The following is a 20,883-nucleotide window of genomic DNA, read 5'->3' on the forward strand; positions in this document are numbered from 1 at the left end:
GTTTTCACTACTGCATCAGCCTTCATCTAACCATATAGATTATAAGTTGGACACTTGTCTTGAATTAAAAACTAGCAATGCACACACCTTAGAATTATATCTTTACTTTAAAACAAACACATACCTCGATGAAAACTCTACATAATGACCATAAAATCGGGGATAGAAACAACAATAAAATAAATCAACCCCAACTGAAACTTTATGTGGAATACGAAAAAAAACTCTGAAATATTTTGAAAAAAGGAATTGCTACCTTCAAGCATAGTCATTGCATCTGTAGTGTTTGCGCCAGAAATACTTGTGCTTGGTCATTACTAATACTATTTACTAAAAAGGAAAGGAACAAGCTTTTAAATTATAAATGATACATATTTGCAAATGATAATGAACGAATTTGAAAGTATCATGGTCAACTCGACTTAGCTAGTTTTCAACCGTTTTGTGTATTCATATTTTCGGCGACCTTAAGCTTTGAGGCCCCCATCTTGTTTCCGCAAATTTTTGGCGGGAAAAATAACTATTAATTATGTACACCGCCACATTCCAACGGGTGTTTTGAACCACGTGGAGAGAGAAAATGGTTTGGTCAATGCAGAATGTCTTTTGACAAATATAACCTCAAAACGCTGAACAACTGACTAAAAAGACATGCACATACATTTAACACTCTACAAGTGCACCACACATTGAAAATGTTGTTGAAAACGCGGCAACTTGATGGACTTTTCTACAAAGCCTATGTAAAATTAGGAACGGTCGCTACCTAATACAGAAATAGTTCATTTCTTACGGAATATGTTGACATGTTCGTACTAGTTGCTAAGGAATAATGTCAGCAAAACAATGTCAATGTACTGGTTTACCTGAAACAATGAGCGAAGTCCATACCACGCTACTCTTCCCAACTGTCTCGCCATTTTTGTCTTCTCCAAAATTCGCGATTCGCCAGGTCAGGAAATCCGCATTTTCTCCTCAAAACATCACCAGAACGGCACAAATCCACAGCAAATACTCCCCAACATTCTACTGCACAGTTACTAAGACATTCTGCCGACGAAAACGTCTAAAAGTACCCAGAAAGTTGTTTTAAAAATCAGCCCAGAGTACTTAGTATTCCCGTCGTACGAAATCGCCATTTTGAACGGACGATACCAAACTTGTTTTTACACAGGTGTGCAGAACGGCCGTGCATAATTAATGTAAAGTTGATAATCTAATTATATGACGACCAATGACGGCCCGTTTCGGTGCCAGGCACTTAAATGTGTCGAAGAAGTACGATTAGATTGCAAAAGCAGTTTTATTTCATTCATTATACATATATGTGCATCATTATCATTTGGACAGAAAATTACAAACAAGAAGCTTAAACTCTATAACAATGGATTCTACCAACACAGATGAGCTTTCATTAAAAATACATACAAATTATAAAACCAATATACAAAATCAATGAGTCTGACCACCGGTATAGTATTATTGTACATTGTAGTATACAGATTTGTACATTTCATACATTGCATTCTAATATACATTATTTCCATAAGTCAAAAAGATGTACACATTCATGTTCTAGTTTATTCATCTATGTTTACTTATTTATCTATTAACAAATATTTATTTATGTTGTATTATGTATCTGTGGCTTATGTCTTTATTAGTTATTAGTTCTTAAACTGTGTCCTTTTTCTGTTTGTGTCATGTAACGTTATCCTTTTTGTGAAATGCAATAAAAAATTTTTTTAAGAAGATGCTGATCAAAACTGATGATAGCATTCAATGATCTAAAATTAAATAAGCATGTGTTTTAAGGGTCTTAAGTAACAGAACTGCAGAGACATGAGTAACTTAACTAAGTGAATGGGTACCTAACTTCGGTTGGGGAAAGCCGTATTGAGGTCACCTTGTGGCACTGAATGGCAGCCGCACAGACCCTTGCAGCAGTTCCACAAAAATGTGGAACAAACATGTCATTGTATGTATCATGTGTATTATGTATCATTATGTGTATTATTACCATTTGTATCATCTTTTTGTAAACCCTGCATCAATTCAGCACTATAAGGCTGTGATTGCACAGGTGATGTTTGGCCAATAAACCATTTATTATTATTATTATTAATGCGGCAGTCTTTGTTTTAAAGCTTTCTTCGGTCACCAAAAGTCTAGCTTCACAACTAGATAGCTTTTTTAATCTCTAGTAGCAGCGGAAGCAATAGCACAACTTGTCAATTGTCTTTGTTTTCCTTTTCTTCTCAGACGTCTTCACAGCTTGGCCCTGTTGGCTTCAAGGAAGGGTTTCAGGTACTTGTGGTAGGACTGGTGCACCTGAGGATTAACAAGTATCATTGCAACATGTTAGCCACAATATGTATCTGTATCAGACTGTATAGCCAGTATAACCGCCCTTCCGTGTAACACACCAGCTTCTGTATCTGTATAGCCGGTATAACCGCCCTTCGGCGTAACACACCAGCTTCTGTATCAGTATAGCCGGTATAACCGCCCTTCAGCGTAACACACCAGCTTCACATGCACACGGCGTGGCAGCAGCTAGCTATATCACACCGAACAACTTGTTACACTCAATCTTTGCACATTTATAATTGCAGAAGTTGTTTAAAGCTTTCTAATGATAATGCTTGGTGGCAACGAGTTCCAGTCTACGATAGTTCTGGGGAAATGCGAGTTTTTGAACACCTCAATTCTTGGTTGATAACTCTGATATTTGAAGGCATGACTGTTTCTAACTTGTTCTTTTCTGGGCTGGTATCAGATACTTAGTGGTTGGTACGTCCCAGGAAGTTTCCTTGAGCAGGTATAGATCACCTCTTTGAACACGACACACTCCCAAATGTTCGAACTAGTGGCCAGCCCTGTTAGAAGGAACCGGCAAGAATATAACAACGGCAAGAATACAACTGTTACACTACATTACATTGTTACAGTTACATGTACATGTACTCACATCAGTTTTGTTGAGAGGTGAAGCCTTGGCCCACTCCAGCAGGTGTTCGTAGACGTTCCCATCGTAGCGCCCCAGTATGGAGTTCAGGATCCCGTCCCGGAAGTCGAAAGCGTCGACAAGAGCCACCGCGTCAGGACGGAGTTTGGCCATGAGGGAGTTGATGTGGCGTTTGGCCTGGCGGATGTCTTTACCAGTCATGTAGCCATCCTGACAAAAAAATTACTGGATATCAACTCCCCATAGCTTTTACGAGTGTGGTAAAAGAAAGTACTTAAATCTAATACAAGCCTAAGCCTAAGGCAGATCACTTTGAGGTGGAGCAGGTAAAAATGCGCACTTTTCAACAGTGTACAGAAAGTGCAAAAAGGAGCAAAAAAAGAGGAGGTATATTTCTTTCAAATTCATTCCATTTTGTTCTTTTTTGTTGGTTTTTACACTTTCTTAACACCCCGTTTTGTACAATGTAATTAGTGACAACATAACTGTACAGCTTCTTTTGTTCTATATATGCATATTAATAAGACGTCATGCTGTGTAAAATGTATGACTTTGTGGAGATGTATGGTGATTCATACAAGGTACATCCTACATCTTACCTCCAAAAAGTCCCCACTGTTAGTGACCAGCCCATGTAGAGAGTACAGCTGACACAGCCTAGTCAGGACAGCAGAGACGGAGCTGTCCAGTGTGGTGTCTGTCAGCCTCTCCACAAAGTTCTTCACCACAAAGTACTGGCTGTGGGCCTGCAAAACATCAAACAGTTCAAGTTCTTGTTTAAACTTAAAACTTTAGATCTAACACTAACTTAAGTTCTCTCACCTAGAGTAACCATGACGGGGGCCAACATTGTCTACCAGATACCTTTGACCAGTGTTGTCGTCACACTTCAAAGAAGCCACGTGACAAGCCTCACTGGGTCAGTCTACTGAAGAAGACCAGAGTGACTGGTAGAAAGCTCTAGGCTCTAGGAGAACTTCTTTGTGTTGGATCTGATTTAACAAAGATGAACCTTCATGATACTTTAAGTTCTTCTCAATACTTTACACTTAGGCCAATCCAATTTAATTTTAGTTCTCGGATAAACAGAGTAAGGCATCCTATGATAGCCCCAAATCCTAGGAAGAAGCCATGAAGTTAACAAACAATGGGGGGGGGAGGGTGGCTGGCCGATGAAGTTGTTGAGACTCTAACCTGCAGGGGTATAGACATTTGCTATGCCCAGGAACCACTGGAAAGAGGCAAATGGTACGCTACCATCAAGACCCAGCACTCCAACAAACGATAAACCGGATAGTGTGTGTGAGAGAGAGAGAGAGAGAGAGAGAGAGAGAGGAGACAGAGAGTGTACCATGTTTGACGTTAGGAAGTTTCAATACAGTAGATGAAACAATGCACATAGTTATATCCAATGAGCTGCTCTAACCATTAAGCTCCAAGCAGATCCCTTTCAGTGGCAAGATAGTATCCAAAAGCCTAAGGAGTTAGCATGGCCACCTTTGATGACTAATGGACGCTCCTCTGGCCAATGGATTATGCCTTACCACCGTATGCAGGGTTGTCACCAAGATTTTTTCACAGCATAGGGGTCAGGCACAGAAGGACAACTTTCGCGGCGCAAGTCACGCATTGAGCCCAAAAAATTTGAAAGTCATAACCCTGAGACACTAATTTCTCACTTAATGAGGGACAGATTTTGTGAAGTTAAGGTTCCCTTTGCTATAGCTTCATTTTAAAATTATATTTTCATTTTTTTCAAGATTTATGAAGGTTTTCCCCCAAAAAACACTCCTATGCTGGTTGAAAGACAGCATAGGGGTCCAACTCACAGCATAGAGGTTCAAATTACAGCATACCTATGCTCAAAAGGCCTGGCGAGAACACTGGTATGATCTGCTTGGAGATTACTAACCATGGCTGCCTTGACGAGATCCACAGACGCAGCGTTCCAGGCATCGGGCTGGTCCTTCCCAGCCTGCCTCTCATTCCTCAGCAGTACAGCAGCCTCATGCACCAGCCTGGAAACAAACAACATGTCCTAAAACTTCTTGACACTTCATTGCCTGTTTGGAGCACACCTAGAGAGATACATGTACAGTACGCTAAGAATGAAGAATGTTACAGACAGCAACTTTGTATTAGGCCACACTGATTTAACTTTATGGATGACATCCACGTGCCTATTTACTTTCGCGCCTGTTCTAAAAAAAATCACCTCCGAGGGTCTGGTCTGGTTGCCATCCTCCATAGTCCATGGTAGCTGGTGACAGTTGGGAGTCGGCAGTAACTACGGAGGATGGCACCCAGGCTGCCAAAGCTCCACAGAACTCAAAAACTCAGTACAGTACCAACTCATAAATGTCTCAAAAGTTTAGCATGTGCCGGCTTGTCGTAAAAGTAGCTATGTACAGTTTAACTGCAAATTCACAGTCACAATCTCAGTTTTGTATTCCTGTGGTTTAACAGCATTTTGTTTATTAGCTGAAAGTTTTTTTATTCGCCCGCTTGCACTAGTTTGAGGGTCTTCACAGGATGTCATCCATAAAATTAAGTCAGTTTCGCATTATCTTCAAGGACAATTTGTCTTACCTGGGGGCCTGCATGGGGGGGTCCTGACAATGCTCTACGTTGAATTCGGAAACCTCTCGATTACGCTTTACGATAAATTCCAAGTGGCTTCAACGCATTACGTAGAATTAAAACGGCAAATACGCTCTACGCCAAATGCGCCAATTATGCACTACGTTGAATTAGAGCAGTCCGTCTATGCTCTACGTAGAATAAAAACGGCTGATTACGCTCTACGGAAAAGGGCATGCGGGCCCCCTTACCTGGCTGCCCTGTGCTGGTAGGCATCACACAGAGTCCCCAGGTCCAGCATGTTCCTGTTCCTCCCAGCCACAGCGACTGGCTGTACCCCTGCCAGGTACGCCACAGAACCAGCCAGCTTCTCTCCCTGCTGGGACTGGTTATAACTCTTCATCAGGTACCTGGGGGGAGAAAGGGATGCCATCTGTATCAGGATATTAGGCAGGGAGGAAAAGGATGCCATTTGTATCAGAAGATACATTTGTAGGGGACCAGTTTTTCCCGAACAATTTTAAAGTGCCAGAGGAAAATTCATTACAAAAAGTAACATTTGCAAGCAATCAATTCAGAGAGACCTGTTAAACTGCAAGCAAACAATTTATTACCTGTTAACCCCAACAAAATACTGCTCTGCTTATTCTTACACATGTTAATATGGCCATAGTCAACAGCCCTGCAACTGGCTTATACATAATTTAAGGTGTTGCTGCAGGATCTGCTACAGCACCAGTTACCATGGTGACAGACATCTGGTCCAGGTCATTGATCTTGTTTAGAGAAGAAGAGGAAGAAGAAGAAATGGAGCAAAAGCAATGTTTTCTCTGTGCAAAATTAATGTTAGCAATCACAATGATTTCACTTCTTGCTTTCACAAAATAGCAAGGTTGCGCTGTATCATTTAGCATCTTGATAGAGAGGATAGCCATTGGCTATTGTGTGAATTAAGTTACAAATGACTTTGAACTGACCTTGCAGTTTGAAGCATCATGACGGTGTTCTCTCCCTCGTAAGTCGCGCCCGGAGTGGCATTGGCGTACAGACGGGGCAGCCCGCTGGCGTGAGAGTACCCGTGTCCGCCGCACGCCAGACGACACTCCTCCATCCCGATATTCGCCACCCACGATGTCAGCGCTTTCAGACCAGCCGAAAGGGCGTGAAGCTGCAGACGAAACAAATATTAATCTTAAGGCCACACCACTGTAATTTGTTGGTTCTCAGATTTTTCCAGAAAAAATACTAGTATGAAGCGACAGGGTGAAAAAAAAAAGAAAATAAAAACAGGTCTAGGCATGCTATATGTTATAGCCCCAAATGCTACGAAAGAAGCCATGAAGTCTTTTTTTTTAAATTTTATTAATTAAATTGGTGTGGCCTTAGTTTGTAAACCATTAATACCTGAAAGGTTGCAAAAAATATTGGAGAACAATAGTTATGTCTTAGAATGCCAAAATCAATTCCAAAGGAAAGAAGAAAATGTGAAGAAATGAAAATAAAGATTTCATGATAAAGACAACAGTTACTTTTTTTTTTAAACTTTTTTGTTATTCACAAGCTCGCATCAGTTTTGAGGTTCCCAGAGGATGTCATCCAATATAATCAAATCAACATGGCCTACCCTGAAAAAATTGTTTTAGGCACAAAATCAGATGGCTACCAGGCCATCACCAGTTCAAATGTTATATCTGCAAATGTCATTATGATATTGCGTTTCATCCTTTCAAAAATAAATAATCTTCAGTATCACCTCAGGCAGGACACTGATGTCTCCCTTAGCGATCTGGTTGGCCGACGTCATGTAAACCTTCATCATGGTCTGTCCAGTCAGCCAGAAGGCGTAGGCAGTAGCCAGGTTTGGGAACAACTTGTACTGCTGGGTCACATAGTCCAACACCTGGGGCTCCGGTTGGCTGGAAACATGAAGTAAAATTAAAAAGTTAAACTAGAGAGGTACAGCAAGTGTATAAATTGTTTACCTTCACTTGATGTAGCCTAACAAAATGTGACTCTCTGTTACACAAATTCTACAAAAATTCTGATCTGTCTTGAAACTCGCAACATAAATGTAATCCAACACCAGAGGTTGTCTGCTGCAACACCAGTTACCATGGTAACAGCTGTCTGGTCCAGGTCATTGGCCTTGTGTGTTTGGAATCAAAGAAGATTAACAAAGCAAATTCATTCTACGAGGTAAATGCATAATTTTTACCTTTACATTGGGATGGAATAGCTAAAATAACTACTGAGTACTCTTATTCTTACTCATTTTCTACCAACACTATCCTACAACTTGCTACATAATGTAACCTAACACCTGGGGCTCAGCATGGCTGGGAATACAATGTAGTTACAGAAATTTTGCAATTTCCAAAATAAAATCATTTGTCCTATGTATATGGAGATATCATGACTTACTCTCGGATTCACCCTGTCCATTTTTTCCGATTTCCAAAAAAAAATTTTTTTTTTAAATAATTTTTTTTTGTTCTAAATCAACTGCAAAATGCTCAATGAAAGACATACTTCCGCTAATGTAGGTTCGTCTAAGGGTGGATTCTACTCATCTGCACAGTGACTGCTTTTCCCAAACATCTTTCTCTCTCGTGCAACGGTTGAAGAAAGTCCATTTCTTCTTAGTTGTTAAGGTTTTTCAATATAACAGTTGTTTCTTTAAAAGTTCAAAATCTAATTAATAAATAAACCAGCCTGGTATGTTCACTTCATGGCTCAAAATGTAACATTTTTTTTCTTGAACCGGCTATCATGGGGTGCCTTGGCAAGCACGTCTAACCCCAGGTTGGGGAAAAATGACGGTTTAAAAAAAAAAATTATTTCGCCCTGTCGCTCCACATTTTTTCTGAAAAAATCCGAGAAGCAACAAATTAAATTGGTTGCATAAAATGGTTCCATAAATACACTGTAGCAGAGAAATTTTTTTCAAAAGCTATATATATGGCCTACAATGATCCAAAATTCCAACCATCTAATTCTTTTGTTCTTACGTCTTAACTTCGCATTTACATCATTGCAAAGGTATAGCAGCAGCCAATTTGTCAACGCTAGGTGCTAGCCCCAACTTTAAACGACCAGCAGCGCTCTAAACTACAATGGACTAACAAACTAAGTTTAGAAATTAATTTTTCAGAAATATTCAGTATATGACATAATGACAGATTTTCTCGGACCTCTTATGTCCCTTTAAGTACACAACATGAGTAACCCACCCTCGTATGGGGGCGATATCGACTTCAGACAACCTTTGACCCTTTGCTGACGTCACACGTGGGAAAAATCACGTGTCCACAGCATTTGGGTCAGATAGCTGAGGAAGACTGAGTGATTCAGTCAAAAATTTCTGGTGAGTCAAATTTTGAGTTGGAGAACAGTTTAAGTTTTTCATAACCCACCCTGGTTTCATCTCGGACTGCCGGCGCACACAGCTGTAGCGTGTTGCTATGGTAACAGCCCTGGCCAGGAACCTGCTGGAGTTCTGGACGATATTGGCTCTCACCATCACCATGGTACCGTATGCCAGCTTGGTACTGGGCGGCTTCACGTAGGTGCCATCCGGCTCAACCTGGAACAAAGATAGCAAGGGTGGGGTCGTGTGGTGCAAGAGGTCCCGGGTTCGATCCCCACCTATAATATGTCATCGATCTTGTGCCCTTGGGAAAGGCACTTTACACGACTTTCCTCACTTCACTCAGGTGTAAATTACTACCTAGTTTCGGTTAGGGATGTCCCTCGGATAGGACATTAAATGGAGGTCCTGTGTTTGGGGAGAGCCACACCCCAAGCACGTTAAATAACACACCGCACTTATCAAAGAGAGTAGGGGACCTTCCCGGTCACGGTGAGTGGTTCATTTTATAGTCCGGTCTTATGCAGCTTGTACATGTACGTGCATGTACAAAACTGGTGTGTTACGCCTAAAGGCGGTTTACCGGTTATGCGAAACAAACAAGCAAACAAAACTGACCCTTGAATACTTCATGAGCATGTTCTCCCGCGGGATCCTGACGTTGTTGAAGGCCAGGAAGCCGTTGTCAACAGAGTCAAATCCAAACTTGGGTCCAATGTCACCAACAGTCACGCCTGGAAATGACATGACATACTCAGTAACCTATTAACTCATACTCAGTAACCTATTAACTCATACTCAGTAACCTATTAATTCATACTCACTAACCTATTAATTCATACTCACTAACCTATCAACTCATACTCAATAACATATTAACTCACACTAATCTAATAGCTCAGACTCACTAACCTATTAACTCATACTCATTGACCTATTAACTCATACTCATAAACTTATTAACTCATACTGACCTATTAACTCATACTAACCTATTAACTGAGACTCAATAACCTATTAGCTCATAATCACTAACCTATCAACTCATACTCAATAACCTATTAACTCACACTAACCTAATAGCTCAGACTCACTAACCTATTAACTCATACTCATTGACCTATTAACTCATACTCATAAACTTATTAACTCATACTGACCTATTAACTCATACTCACTAACCTATTAACTCATACTAACCTATTAACTCATACTCACTAATCTATTAACTAATACTCAATAACCTATTAATTCATACTCACTAACCTATTAATTCATACTCACTAACCTATCAACTCATACTCAATAACCTATTAACTCACACGAACCTAATAGCTCATACTCACTAACGTATTAACTCATACTCATTGACCTATTAACTCATACTCATAAACTTATTAACTCATACTCACTAACCTATTAACTCATACTAACCTATTAACTCATACTCACTAACCTATTAACTCATACTCACTAACCTATTAACTTCATTAACTTACCAGGCAGAGGCTTGTGATCCTCCAGACTGCGAATCTGCACCATGAAGGGATGTGGGCCGTAAGACTTGCCGTGGATGTACAGCTGGGCCATCAGGACAGCGTAGTTAGAGATGTGCCCCACTTGATAAAAAAAATAAAATAAGACAGACGTACAGCTTAAAACAGTAAAACTTGCATGTCAAAGTTGGATAAAACACCCTGAGAAACAAGCTGTTTAACGTCAACAGGATGCCTTCCTTTGCTATGCAAATGAGATTTTACCCCCCAGGATTCGCAATGCATCTTGGGAATGGGAAACTCGTGAATTGGTTCGTGAAAGTCCAATGCTCTAACGGTTGCGCCTGACCAATAAAACTCTAAAACAGACTAAAACGTACTTTGACCAGGCCACCACTTGTACGCTGTGATTGTGGGTGTGTTGATGACAAACTCCTGAGTAGAGGGGTCATACGTCGCCGTTGTCTCCAAGCCTCGGAGGAAGGTTCCTTTCATGTGGGGTGATACATATGATACAAATGGTAATAATACACATAATAATACACTTAATACACAATGTCATGATACATATTTGTTCCACATTTTTGTGGAACTGCCATTCGGCTGCCATTCGGCGCCACAAGGTGACCTCAATACGACTTTCCCAAACCGAAGTTACATGTAGGTACCCATTCACACCTGGGTGGAGTGAGGACAGTCATGTAAAGTGTCTTTCCCAAAGGCACAACGTCGGGTGCATGTCTAGACATGTCCCGGGTACGACTCGGGATCGAACCCAGGTCTCCCGATTCACAGTTGAATGATCTACCACTACGCCACCCGACGCTACGATAAATAGTACAGAAGGTGGTGAAATCATTCCTGAGATTTGTTACTACAGTCAAACCTGTCCAAGCCGGCCAACCAGGGGACCAAAGAAAAGTGGTCACCTTGAAGACTCACAACATGACTGAGACATAAATGGTTTCCAAGTCGAGATGTTTTAATGTTTCAATTGCTGTAAGCATCTTCAGTTCTGTGGTGACTGAAGGGAGGTTGGCACAATGAACAATTTATGTCAGACAAAAACATCATCCAGCAGTCAAGGCTAAACTGACTGGTTTCTCCATGATGTCTCATTTAGTTATCATCAATAATCAACATGATCAAAAACTAGAGTTCCCCGATCTCATACCTTCGCCAAATGACTGACAAATTATAGATTAGATTATTCCCCCTGATTTAAGAAATAGGAACCTAATTTTAATGAATTATATCATTTTATCATAATCTCAACCAAAAGACAGTCTTATATAAACAAACAAGGCATTCTAGTATTTCCTAATAAATTATGCAAATGAGGTCCTGATTTGAATAAATTATGTTTAATCATGTTCACCTCAACTTAACTTTCAAATACCATAAGTATGAAATTACAGGCAGTTATCATTATATAATTATAAATTTTCTCATTAATTATGCAAATTAAGTCATTATTAACACTAGAGTTCGACGATCTCATACCTTCGCCAAACGATCTTAACTTTTATGACTGATCATGATGTACTAGCGAAGGTAATAAAGATTATATTTTGCATGAGTAATAACCTTGAATGTTGAAATTAGCCTAGGTATACGGGAGTCTAGCAATGTGGTGAAGCCTTTAGTGAAGTCATCAATATGGTGATTAACGTGCAGCAGGTTTAATTACCTGTAGCATAAATTTTTGTCATTGAATATGCAAATTAAGTCCCTATTTACATGTACTGGATCCTTTGCATAATCTATATGTAGACATTGTGTTTTTCACTTAAGTTACATGAGGTATGACGGATGCATATGATGTCAAACACATGTTGATGGACACATTGATCTGGTGATGTTTATTAATGACCTTGCAAAATGTACAAAACAGTTCTTCTTCATTTCTAAAACGGCAACCAAATATATAAATAATATCTATATGTTCAGATAAAATTTACACATACAAACATGTCTATGTACACCACGGATCAATATTTAGTAACACTGCTGCAAAATTCTACTTCAGTGTAATGGAATTGTACAATTCACATGAGACATCACAATGTGTAGTGAGGTAGATTTTACAGCATCAACGAAACACAGACCATGTCATGATCGGAATAATATGTGTCATGAACAGTTACCAATAGACTGTCTTCATCAAGGCCGCGGACGTAAACGTGGTCAAGAAGACTACCATAGTCAGTTGTGGGAGATTGCACGAACTGCCTGAAGCCAAATTGTTCCATCACATTCAGAATTTTGGAGGGGGCATTTCAAGAGGTCAAAATTAAAATCCCCAAGGACAACTGTTATCATTTTACTTGGAAGTAAGATCAGAAGTCTTTGTAATCTGTTGATGAAGTCTTCTTCCGGTAAGGTCTGTGGTCTGTAAATGTTTACAATGTTAACTGTGGTGGACTCCTTGGTGATAGTAATCGCCGTATACTCCAGGCCCCCTACCGGAATATGTAGCTGTGTGGGGATAATGTCCTGTCTAGCAACAGTCATGACTCCGCCTCCTCTTCCCACTCTGTCTGCTCTGAAGGATAGCGAATGTGGTAGGAATAGATCAGCCTGTTGATTCTTGTGCAGGAATGTTTCGACGAAGCAGAAAACATCAAGGGAGTGTCTGTTTTGTCTGCTTTCAAGTCTTGTAAATGCTCCGTATAGGTAACGGATGTTGAGGAATTTGATTGTGAGATCATTGTTCCCTACAGTGAGAACATGACAAAGGAACCTTTGGCACAGGTACTTGTTGTAGACGGAGCATTTCATCCAAAAACAGCTGTGTTCACGCGAATTGATGTTGGCTTAAAACCCAGCAGATACAAGTCATTTAAGCTTCGCACACGGCTTAGAGCAACGTAAGCTTGACCAGGCATGAAGCAACCTTTGCTTTCCATTGAGACAACAATTCTGCTCAATGTCTTGCCTTGAACTTTGTGAATGGTGCAGCCCCATGCTAATGACAGTGGAAATTGAGCACGCTGTGCTTGGACCGACCGTCTTCCCTTACCAGCGAAGAACTGAACGGTTTGTCTTTTGATGGGTACTGCTCCGGGGTAAGCCTGCTTATATTGGCTGTCGGTAATGGCTTGTTTGCCAACACGATCACTATCAAACTTAACCAGGATGGTATGGACATCAGGACCTGTGCTGTCAACGCCAACGACCGTTGCAAATGTTCCATTTACAAGTCCATCTGCAACGTCAATATTAACCGTCACCATCACCCTTGCTCCCACGGCTACAGACACGACTTCTCGCAAGCCACCCGTGTCACTTGGCTTGGTGGACATGTTAACATTAGTGAAACCCGTTAGAAGATCTTTCTTCGAGTCGATGGCTTTGATATCAAACACCTTTGACGAAAGTGTTGTCAGGTGTTTGGCATTGTGCTCGTCTACTTCTCTGTTGGTTTTGAAGACGTGCAGCGCTTCTGATGGATAGCTTGGGTCGGTTCTGGATATGACCCTGGACTTGAGAAGGTGAATGTCATCTTCTGTGCATGAGGCTGTTCTTACTCTCATCAGAAGGTTTGCAAAGTTTTGGTCTTCTTTCTGTCGCATGCTCTCCGTGAGTTCCATCATGTGGAAGTTTTCCTCCCACAGAGATCCATGCAACTTGGCGTAGCTGTCTGAAGGCAGGCCGAAGACATGATTCTGACCGACAGGCTGAAGTTGGAACAGGTCCCCGACAGCCAGGATGCTGACCCCTCCAAACCGGCTGTCAGGGTCGGGGCTGCCACAGATGTCCTGCAGACGGCGGTGGATGTGATACAGGAGGTCTGCACCGACCATCGACACCTCGTCCACAACAAGGAGCTTCAGCTTTCCCAAGCGTGAGCGAAGTGTGTTCAGTCGGTCACTGCTTAATGGCTGATAGTCTTTGCCCCTGTTCAGACCACAACTGAGGCTGAGAGCTGAGTGCAAGGTCATACCATTAATGCCAAACGCGGCTGTTCCTGTAAAGGCAGTCAACATAACTGGGAGGTCATTTGGGTCGAAATAATGTCCAGACAAAGGTCTGAGAAGTCTCAGTGTTTCATGATGAACCAACTTGATTATATGGCTCTTGCCAACTCCACCGGGGCCACTCAGAAATACCATGTACTGTGGTACTTGTTGGTTTTGTTTCAGAGCAATGATGGTATTTTTGCACCATTTGCGATGAAACCTGAGAACTTCCATTTGCTGGCTGTTTAAAGACCGCATCATAGCTCTGTATTCCTCTGAACTCATTAGCACTTTATTCATCTCTGCTGAAAAGCGTGCGTGAAGTTCACAACTAGGACTGGGTGTTGAATGTGGGGCCAGGTCGATGTTTCCACATTGGTCTTCCTGGAATACTTCTGTCTCCACAGTTATTCCTTCATCTTGTTGCTCAGCCTGTTGGAACTCCACATTCGGAGCAACACTATCCCACATGTCTTCTGGGGGACCATTTTGACGCAGGTCATCATAGGCTGCATTGACTGCATCAGCGTTTATGCTGAACATCGCTTCATTGGCACGGATGGTGTCTATGACGTGTTCATAGTGTTCTTTGAACGATGGGAAGGTTGCTTTGATGTCGACTTCCTCGTTTCGCCAAGGCAAGTATAGCATGAGTAAATTCCTGTACTTGTCCTCGCCATCTTTTCTTTCTTTGTGAAACCTGCAAGGAGTATGTGATATGCACTATTATTACAATGTCAACAACGGAAATCAAAAGCTCACCAACAAGCATCAAGTGTGTGCAGTGTCATGTAAAATGTGAATGATTGATGTACCTGATGATGCAGTGCTTTTTCCTCTTTCTCATGGTGCCCAAGTTGTTCTGCAGTGTGATGACGGCTGGATACATGTCGTCTTGGTTGCTTCCTTCATTGTCGGCAGCACCATTTTCATCCCTGCCATCCAGCACATCTGGAATGTGGTCGTCGGGCAGATAACTTCCACCGGTTGTGTACGTGGCTGAAAATTCAGCTAGGGACATTTTTTCGAGGACGTTCGGTCGGCACACGTACCTATCGAGGGGTGACGTACAGAAGATATTATCGTCCTCGTCGTCCATGGCGTCCAGGACACTCCGCGGCTTGAGCATGGACACCCGTTTGTCTTTTGGAGCAGTGTTTACAAAGACCACTTTCCTACTGGCTCTTTTTAGTGGCAGAGAAAGCAGCCTGTACACAGCCTCCTGTGCACTCACCTCTCTGTTGTTGAGAAAGGCTGATCCGACCTTCCTCAGTGTAGATTTCAGGTCATCGCCTCTGCTCTCCTCCAGCACCTTCTTTAGCACCTCGCTCATTGCTCTTTCCCCTTTCAACATGTAACTAGTAATGTACATGATGCATGAATATGCATCCAGAATGAATTGAAGGTCCATGTTAGCACGCCAGGTTTGAAGGATGCTTGGGTTGTATTGATTTATGAATCTTTCGGATGGATGACGCTGAAGGACGATTTGTTCACCTGATTTTGTCAGCTTCAGCGCCTGTTGGTACACATCTGGACCCACCTTGGCCCTTTGCAGCAGCTGCTCCAGGGAAATATCTTCAGGAGTGTTTTTGTCTTCCATTACGGTACGCACTTTCCGGAAAACCTCCTCTTTTACTTTGAGGTCCCTTTTTACAACTAACGGATCTGCCTCGGATGGTCTGGCAATCATGGTCAAACAGCTGGGCGGATGCGGAAACCTGAATCTGCATGACCCAGATCTCCGACATGTCTGTGAATGTACATGCTTTTGCAAAGAGAGTACCAGGTGCCTCAGGTCTTCTTCCTCTTCGCCCGGAATGGCACAGGTTTGATGCTTGTTAATGAAGTTGACCACGTCGCTGTCACTGTTCACACCGAGTTTTGGGGCGTCCTTCATCCAGAGTATCGTATGTGCATGGGGGGACCCCCGGGCTTGGAACTCAATGCGAATCATGTAGTCTTGGAGTTGACCAATCGGGTTAGCCTTACCCCCGATGAATTCGCTGAAAAACAGGGTTAGTCGGTGGTGGAACTGCCGGGCTGCGGTAACCGGATTGTATCGAAGCCAAGTGCACTTTTCCTGCCATGTCATGTTTTTTATGTCATCAGCCGTCAGATTTTTCCCATACTGATGAGCAATACTCTGGATCACCTCTGGCCATTGCATGTCCGCAGCTGATAACGTGAGGAACCACGTGGGTATGCCCAGCTGCCGGACATAGGCCAGTAAATCCAGTAGAGCTTTGTTCCAGTAGGGTGGAGATCCCCTGACGTTCGTCAAGAACTTGAACGCATTGTCAGTACGCAGCATTGCCTGCACATTGTCCAAGTTCTTCATTAGGCCAGCATTGATCTTCCTATTCTGAAATGTATGGCCCCTGGTCTGGCGCAGATTGATCTGGATGCTATCTTTGATCTGCTTTGCTTCTACTGAATATTGTGCAGCCAGCAGGTACTCGATGTCTTTAGCAAATCGTCCATCCTTGTGCAAAAGCCGTAGGTTGAAATACTTCCGAGGCGTGATTCCCTTCTGGCGCTTCTCACCTAACCCCCCGCGGCCATACGGATACTTAGATGGATTGGCGAGCTCTTCAAATCTATCATCAGTGAAGAAAGCGCAGGGTGTTTGATTCTCCCCTGGTGCAACAGAGTATATATTGTCGCCATTGGGAACTTGTTCTTCCTGTAGTAGGGTGTCATAAGGAAGACCCCGTAGTTTGCTTGTTTCCTGAAAGGCAACCCTATCTTCCTCATCTTCCTCATTTTCAGACTCTGTTTCTGAGTCTTCGACACCAGCATCCTGCAAGGCCACATAATGAAGCTCGCCAATCTGCCCTATTGTAATTGTGTTTTGACTTCTCTGCAGTAGAGGATGAACATCAACCGGCCAGTCGGGAGTGATGGTGTTAATGACTTTGATATTGATATTTAGCATGTTAGCAAGAGCGTGAACTGCCAGGGAATCGGCCCATTCCCCATTTCGCAATCCATTAATGTATGATTGAAACCGTTGGTCTTGATGCGTGTTGCATGTTGGCGTTGGTCTGGATCTGACAGGATCTGTAAGGAAACCTGAGTAATATTCTTTGTACTCTGTGGTCTCCAGGTAGTTGATTAGCCGTGTTCTTAACTCGGGACCAGGGATAGCTTGCACACCAGCTGCTGGAAGCGATACAGAGACAGCATGAAAGAAACAGTCTCCATCCCCTGGCACATCCCTGATCTCAAGATTTCGCCTCCTTGCCAAATCTCTCAGAATCTGGTAGCCATCATCAGTAGATGGTGGGCATGGAGGTGGTGGGCTTGGAGATGGTGGGCATGGAGATGGTGGGCATGGAGATGGTGGGCATGAAGGTGGTGGGCATGGAGATGGTGGGCATGGAGATGTTGGGCATGGAGATGTTGGGCATGGAGATGGTGGGCACGAAGATGGTTGGCATGGAGATGGTTGGCATGGAGATAGTTGGCATGGAGATGGTGGGCATGGAGATGGTGGGCATGAAGGTGATTGGCATGGAGATGGTTGGCATGGAGATGGTGGGCATGGAGATGGTTGGCATGGAGATAGCGGGTATGGAGATGGTGGGCATGGAGATGGTGGGCATGGAGATGGTTGGCATGGAGATAGCGGGTATGGAGATGGTGGGCATGGAGATGGTGGGCATGAAGGTGGTTGGCATGGAGATGGTGGGCATGGAGATGGTGGGCATGAAGGTGGTTGGCATGGAGATGGTGGGCATGGAGATGGTGGGCATGGAGATGGTTGGCATGGAGGCAAACTTTCCCTTATCTCCGGATCCTCACAACCATTTGCTGTCATGGCCTCCCATAAATCACAGTCTTGGTTTCTCCATTGCTGTTCCCAGTCAGCAGAAATCGAAACATCCTTGTATAATGGGTTGTTCTTCTTTAACCAATCTAACGCATGCATTACTCTTTGAGGTCTGATGTACTCATGCATGTAATGGCCTTTGTAAGATAGTTTCCTTTTCAGTTTAAATGCTACAACTTGAGCAGCTTCAGGTAATCTGGGCAATATAGATACCACTGACTGCAGCTTAGAGGGAACATTTACTGCACTCCCGTGAATGGCCTTCTGTCCTCCACGGGGTAATGCAACCAGTTTCATAAATGGTATTCGTTGGCTGATCAATCTCAACTCTAACGGCCGAAGATCTTGCAATTCAGGAGGGACAGAGGCAAGGTCAAGGTTATTAAACCATGACTGGGTTGGGAGCTCTCCTTTCTTAAGGTATCTATGGCAAGTCTGGCAAACCCAGGACTTGCCATTAGTTTGCCATGTTGTACCAATAGATTTGGACTTAAGTATGCCATTTGTTGTTTCGTTTGTCGGGTAGTTTCCAATCTTCATTTCCAAGACTGTAGCTCTGTAAAGCAGCCGGCAGCATGATACGCAAGCATAAATTGGCCCTTCATCAATTTTCGACCTGAAGCAGGTGGCACAGTCTTCAATTGTCATGTCCTTGGTTTGTTCCTCTCTTCTTTTTTTCTTCATTCGGGTCCTTGCAGATGCACGTCCTGCCTCAACAATTTCCTGTGTGGCGTGCTTTCTATGTGTATGCATGGCAGCTCTGTTTAATGCGCGGCGCCTCTCGGCTGCTTCTACAGCCTCTTCTTCTCTGCGTCTTTTCTCTGCTTCTCTGTTATACATGCGTCTTTTTGTAGCAGCTGCTGGTGTTTCGTTCAATCTGAAACGCTGCATGCCTTCTCTGTTACACATACGCCTTGTCTTAGCAGCTTCATGTGTCTCATTCAGTCTCAAACTCTGCATGGCTTTTTGGCTAGACAGACGTCTTTTTTTAGCAACTTCAGGTGTTTCTTTCAATCTCAAACTCTGCATGGCTTTTTGGTTAGACAGACGTCTTTTCTTAGCAGCTTCAGGTGTTTCTTTCAATCTCAAACTCTGCATGGCTTTTTGGTTAGACAGACGTCTTTTCTTAGCAGCTTCAGGTGTTTCTTTCAATCTCAAACTCTGCATGGCTTTTTGGTTAGACAGACGTCTTTTCTTAGCAGCTTCAGGTGTTTCTTTCAATCTCAAACTCTGCATGGCTTTTTGGTTAGACAGACGTCTTTTCTTAGCAGCTTCAGGTGTTTCTTTCAATCTCAAACTCTGCATGGCTTTTTGGTTAGACAGACGTCTTTTCTTAGCAGCTTCAGGTGTTTCTTTCAATCTCAAACTCTGCATGGCTTTTTGGTTAGACAGACGTCTTTTCTCAGCGGCGTCTGACGTCTCATTTAATCTCTGTTTTTTCTTTCCGTCCCGGTCAGACCTACGCCTTTTCTCAGCGGCGTCTGACGTCTCATTTAATCTCTGCCTTTTATTGTACGCAGAGATCAACCTTTTCCTCTGATCTACACTTTTGCACCTTGACCTAGGCATAGTTATGCTTTGACGTTTCTGTTGACAGCGTACTTATTTGTTCACTTTTGATTGGTCTCCTGACGTTCTTAGTAGTGCTGCTGTAAGAAATTAAGTATTTTGTTTGTAAAATACATAAAGTATGGTTTTAAAAAATCCTCAGAAAAGGTAGAGCTGATAGAAAACAGAGCAAGCTTGTCTCTTGCTTTCCTTATCTGCTTGGAAAGTTACATGACTGTATACATAAATGTATGCAACTTTACTATGTTGTAAGTTGGTGCCTTCCTTGAAAATGATGCCCACGCACTGAAATGCCAAGGTTGAGAGCTGAACCCCACTTGTCCACAAATGAATTCCTATAGATGGCAACTTCCTGACTTTCTACTGCATACCTTTAATCTAATGCCCTTTAAATTAATGGTTTATGAAAATGTTTCACAAAGAAGTTGACAGACAAAATTATTTGCGGACACTACATATTCTTCGTAATAACTTTGAATGGGTAACATCGACTACATGAATATCTCTTACTTAGAAAGCAAACTTCCCCTAACCGGGCCCCCGAAACACTATCCAGCTTTAGCAAATCAGACAAAGGGGTCTGTAAAAACAAACCATACAAATCCCATTGTTAGGTCTAATGGTTTTACTCACCAGTCATCCTCCTTTCCTCGGCTCAAGCCTCTTCTCATTTAACATATCCATGCTGTATACAGGTCTCTTGAAAGTCTCTCACGGACAAACGAGTTCCATTTGCTAAAGGTACCAAACTTGGCTGATGCAACATGCATCTCCTTTGTGCAAGGCAGGGAAACACCAGCTGTCAGACAGCTCCTCTAACGCAAAACACGTGTGGAAGCAAAACACGTGTGGAAGCAGTGGGGCTTGCTACCAGTTTGATTGATGACGTTCTCCCTCGGTATGTACAGTTGACCAGATTCTATTACAGCCTGACCTATATATTTCAGGCCAAAGGTGCTACTGTAGAGTGTTGAAAACAAAAACCTGCCTCATTTTGCTCTGTACTGTAGTGCACTGTATCTTAACTGGTAGGATGTATGTATGTATGTATGTATATATATATATATATATATATATATATATATATATATATATATATATATATA

At 42.5% G+C, this 20,883-nt stretch overlaps 1 protein-coding gene across 1 annotated transcript in view; it reads right to left on the reverse strand.

Annotated features, from left to right (window-relative positions):
• Window positions 1-2,250: 2,250 nt before the first annotated feature.
• The window catches only part of LOC109476308 (peroxisomal acyl-coenzyme A oxidase 1-like), a 23,201-nt gene continuing 4,568 nt past the window's right edge, over window positions 2,251-20,883 (reverse strand). Inside the window, exons 4-14 of the mRNA XM_019777222.1 lie at window positions 10,792-10,899; window positions 10,415-10,534; window positions 9,534-9,649; window positions 8,962-9,131; window positions 7,302-7,464; window positions 6,526-6,716; window positions 5,800-5,958; window positions 4,881-4,986; window positions 3,568-3,714; window positions 2,972-3,178; window positions 2,251-2,331 (exon numbers count right to left, since the gene is read on the reverse strand). Coding sequence (XP_019632781.1) covers window positions 2,269-2,331; window positions 2,972-3,178; window positions 3,568-3,714; window positions 4,881-4,986; window positions 5,800-5,958; window positions 6,526-6,716; window positions 7,302-7,464; window positions 8,962-9,131; window positions 9,534-9,649; window positions 10,415-10,534; window positions 10,792-10,899 — 1,550 coding nt within the window. The 3' untranslated portion in view covers window positions 2,251-2,268. The remainder of the gene's footprint in view (window positions 2,332-2,971; window positions 3,179-3,567; window positions 3,715-4,880; window positions 4,987-5,799; window positions 5,959-6,525; window positions 6,717-7,301; window positions 7,465-8,961; window positions 9,132-9,533; window positions 9,650-10,414; window positions 10,535-10,791; window positions 10,900-20,883) is intronic.

The sequence above is a fragment of the Branchiostoma belcheri genome, unplaced genomic scaffold, assembly GCF_001625305.1.
Source record: "Branchiostoma belcheri isolate BF01 breed outbred unplaced genomic scaffold, Haploidv18h27 scaffold37, whole genome shotgun sequence".
NCBI classification, from domain to species: domain Eukaryota; kingdom Metazoa; phylum Chordata; class Leptocardii; order Amphioxiformes; family Branchiostomatidae; genus Branchiostoma; species Branchiostoma belcheri.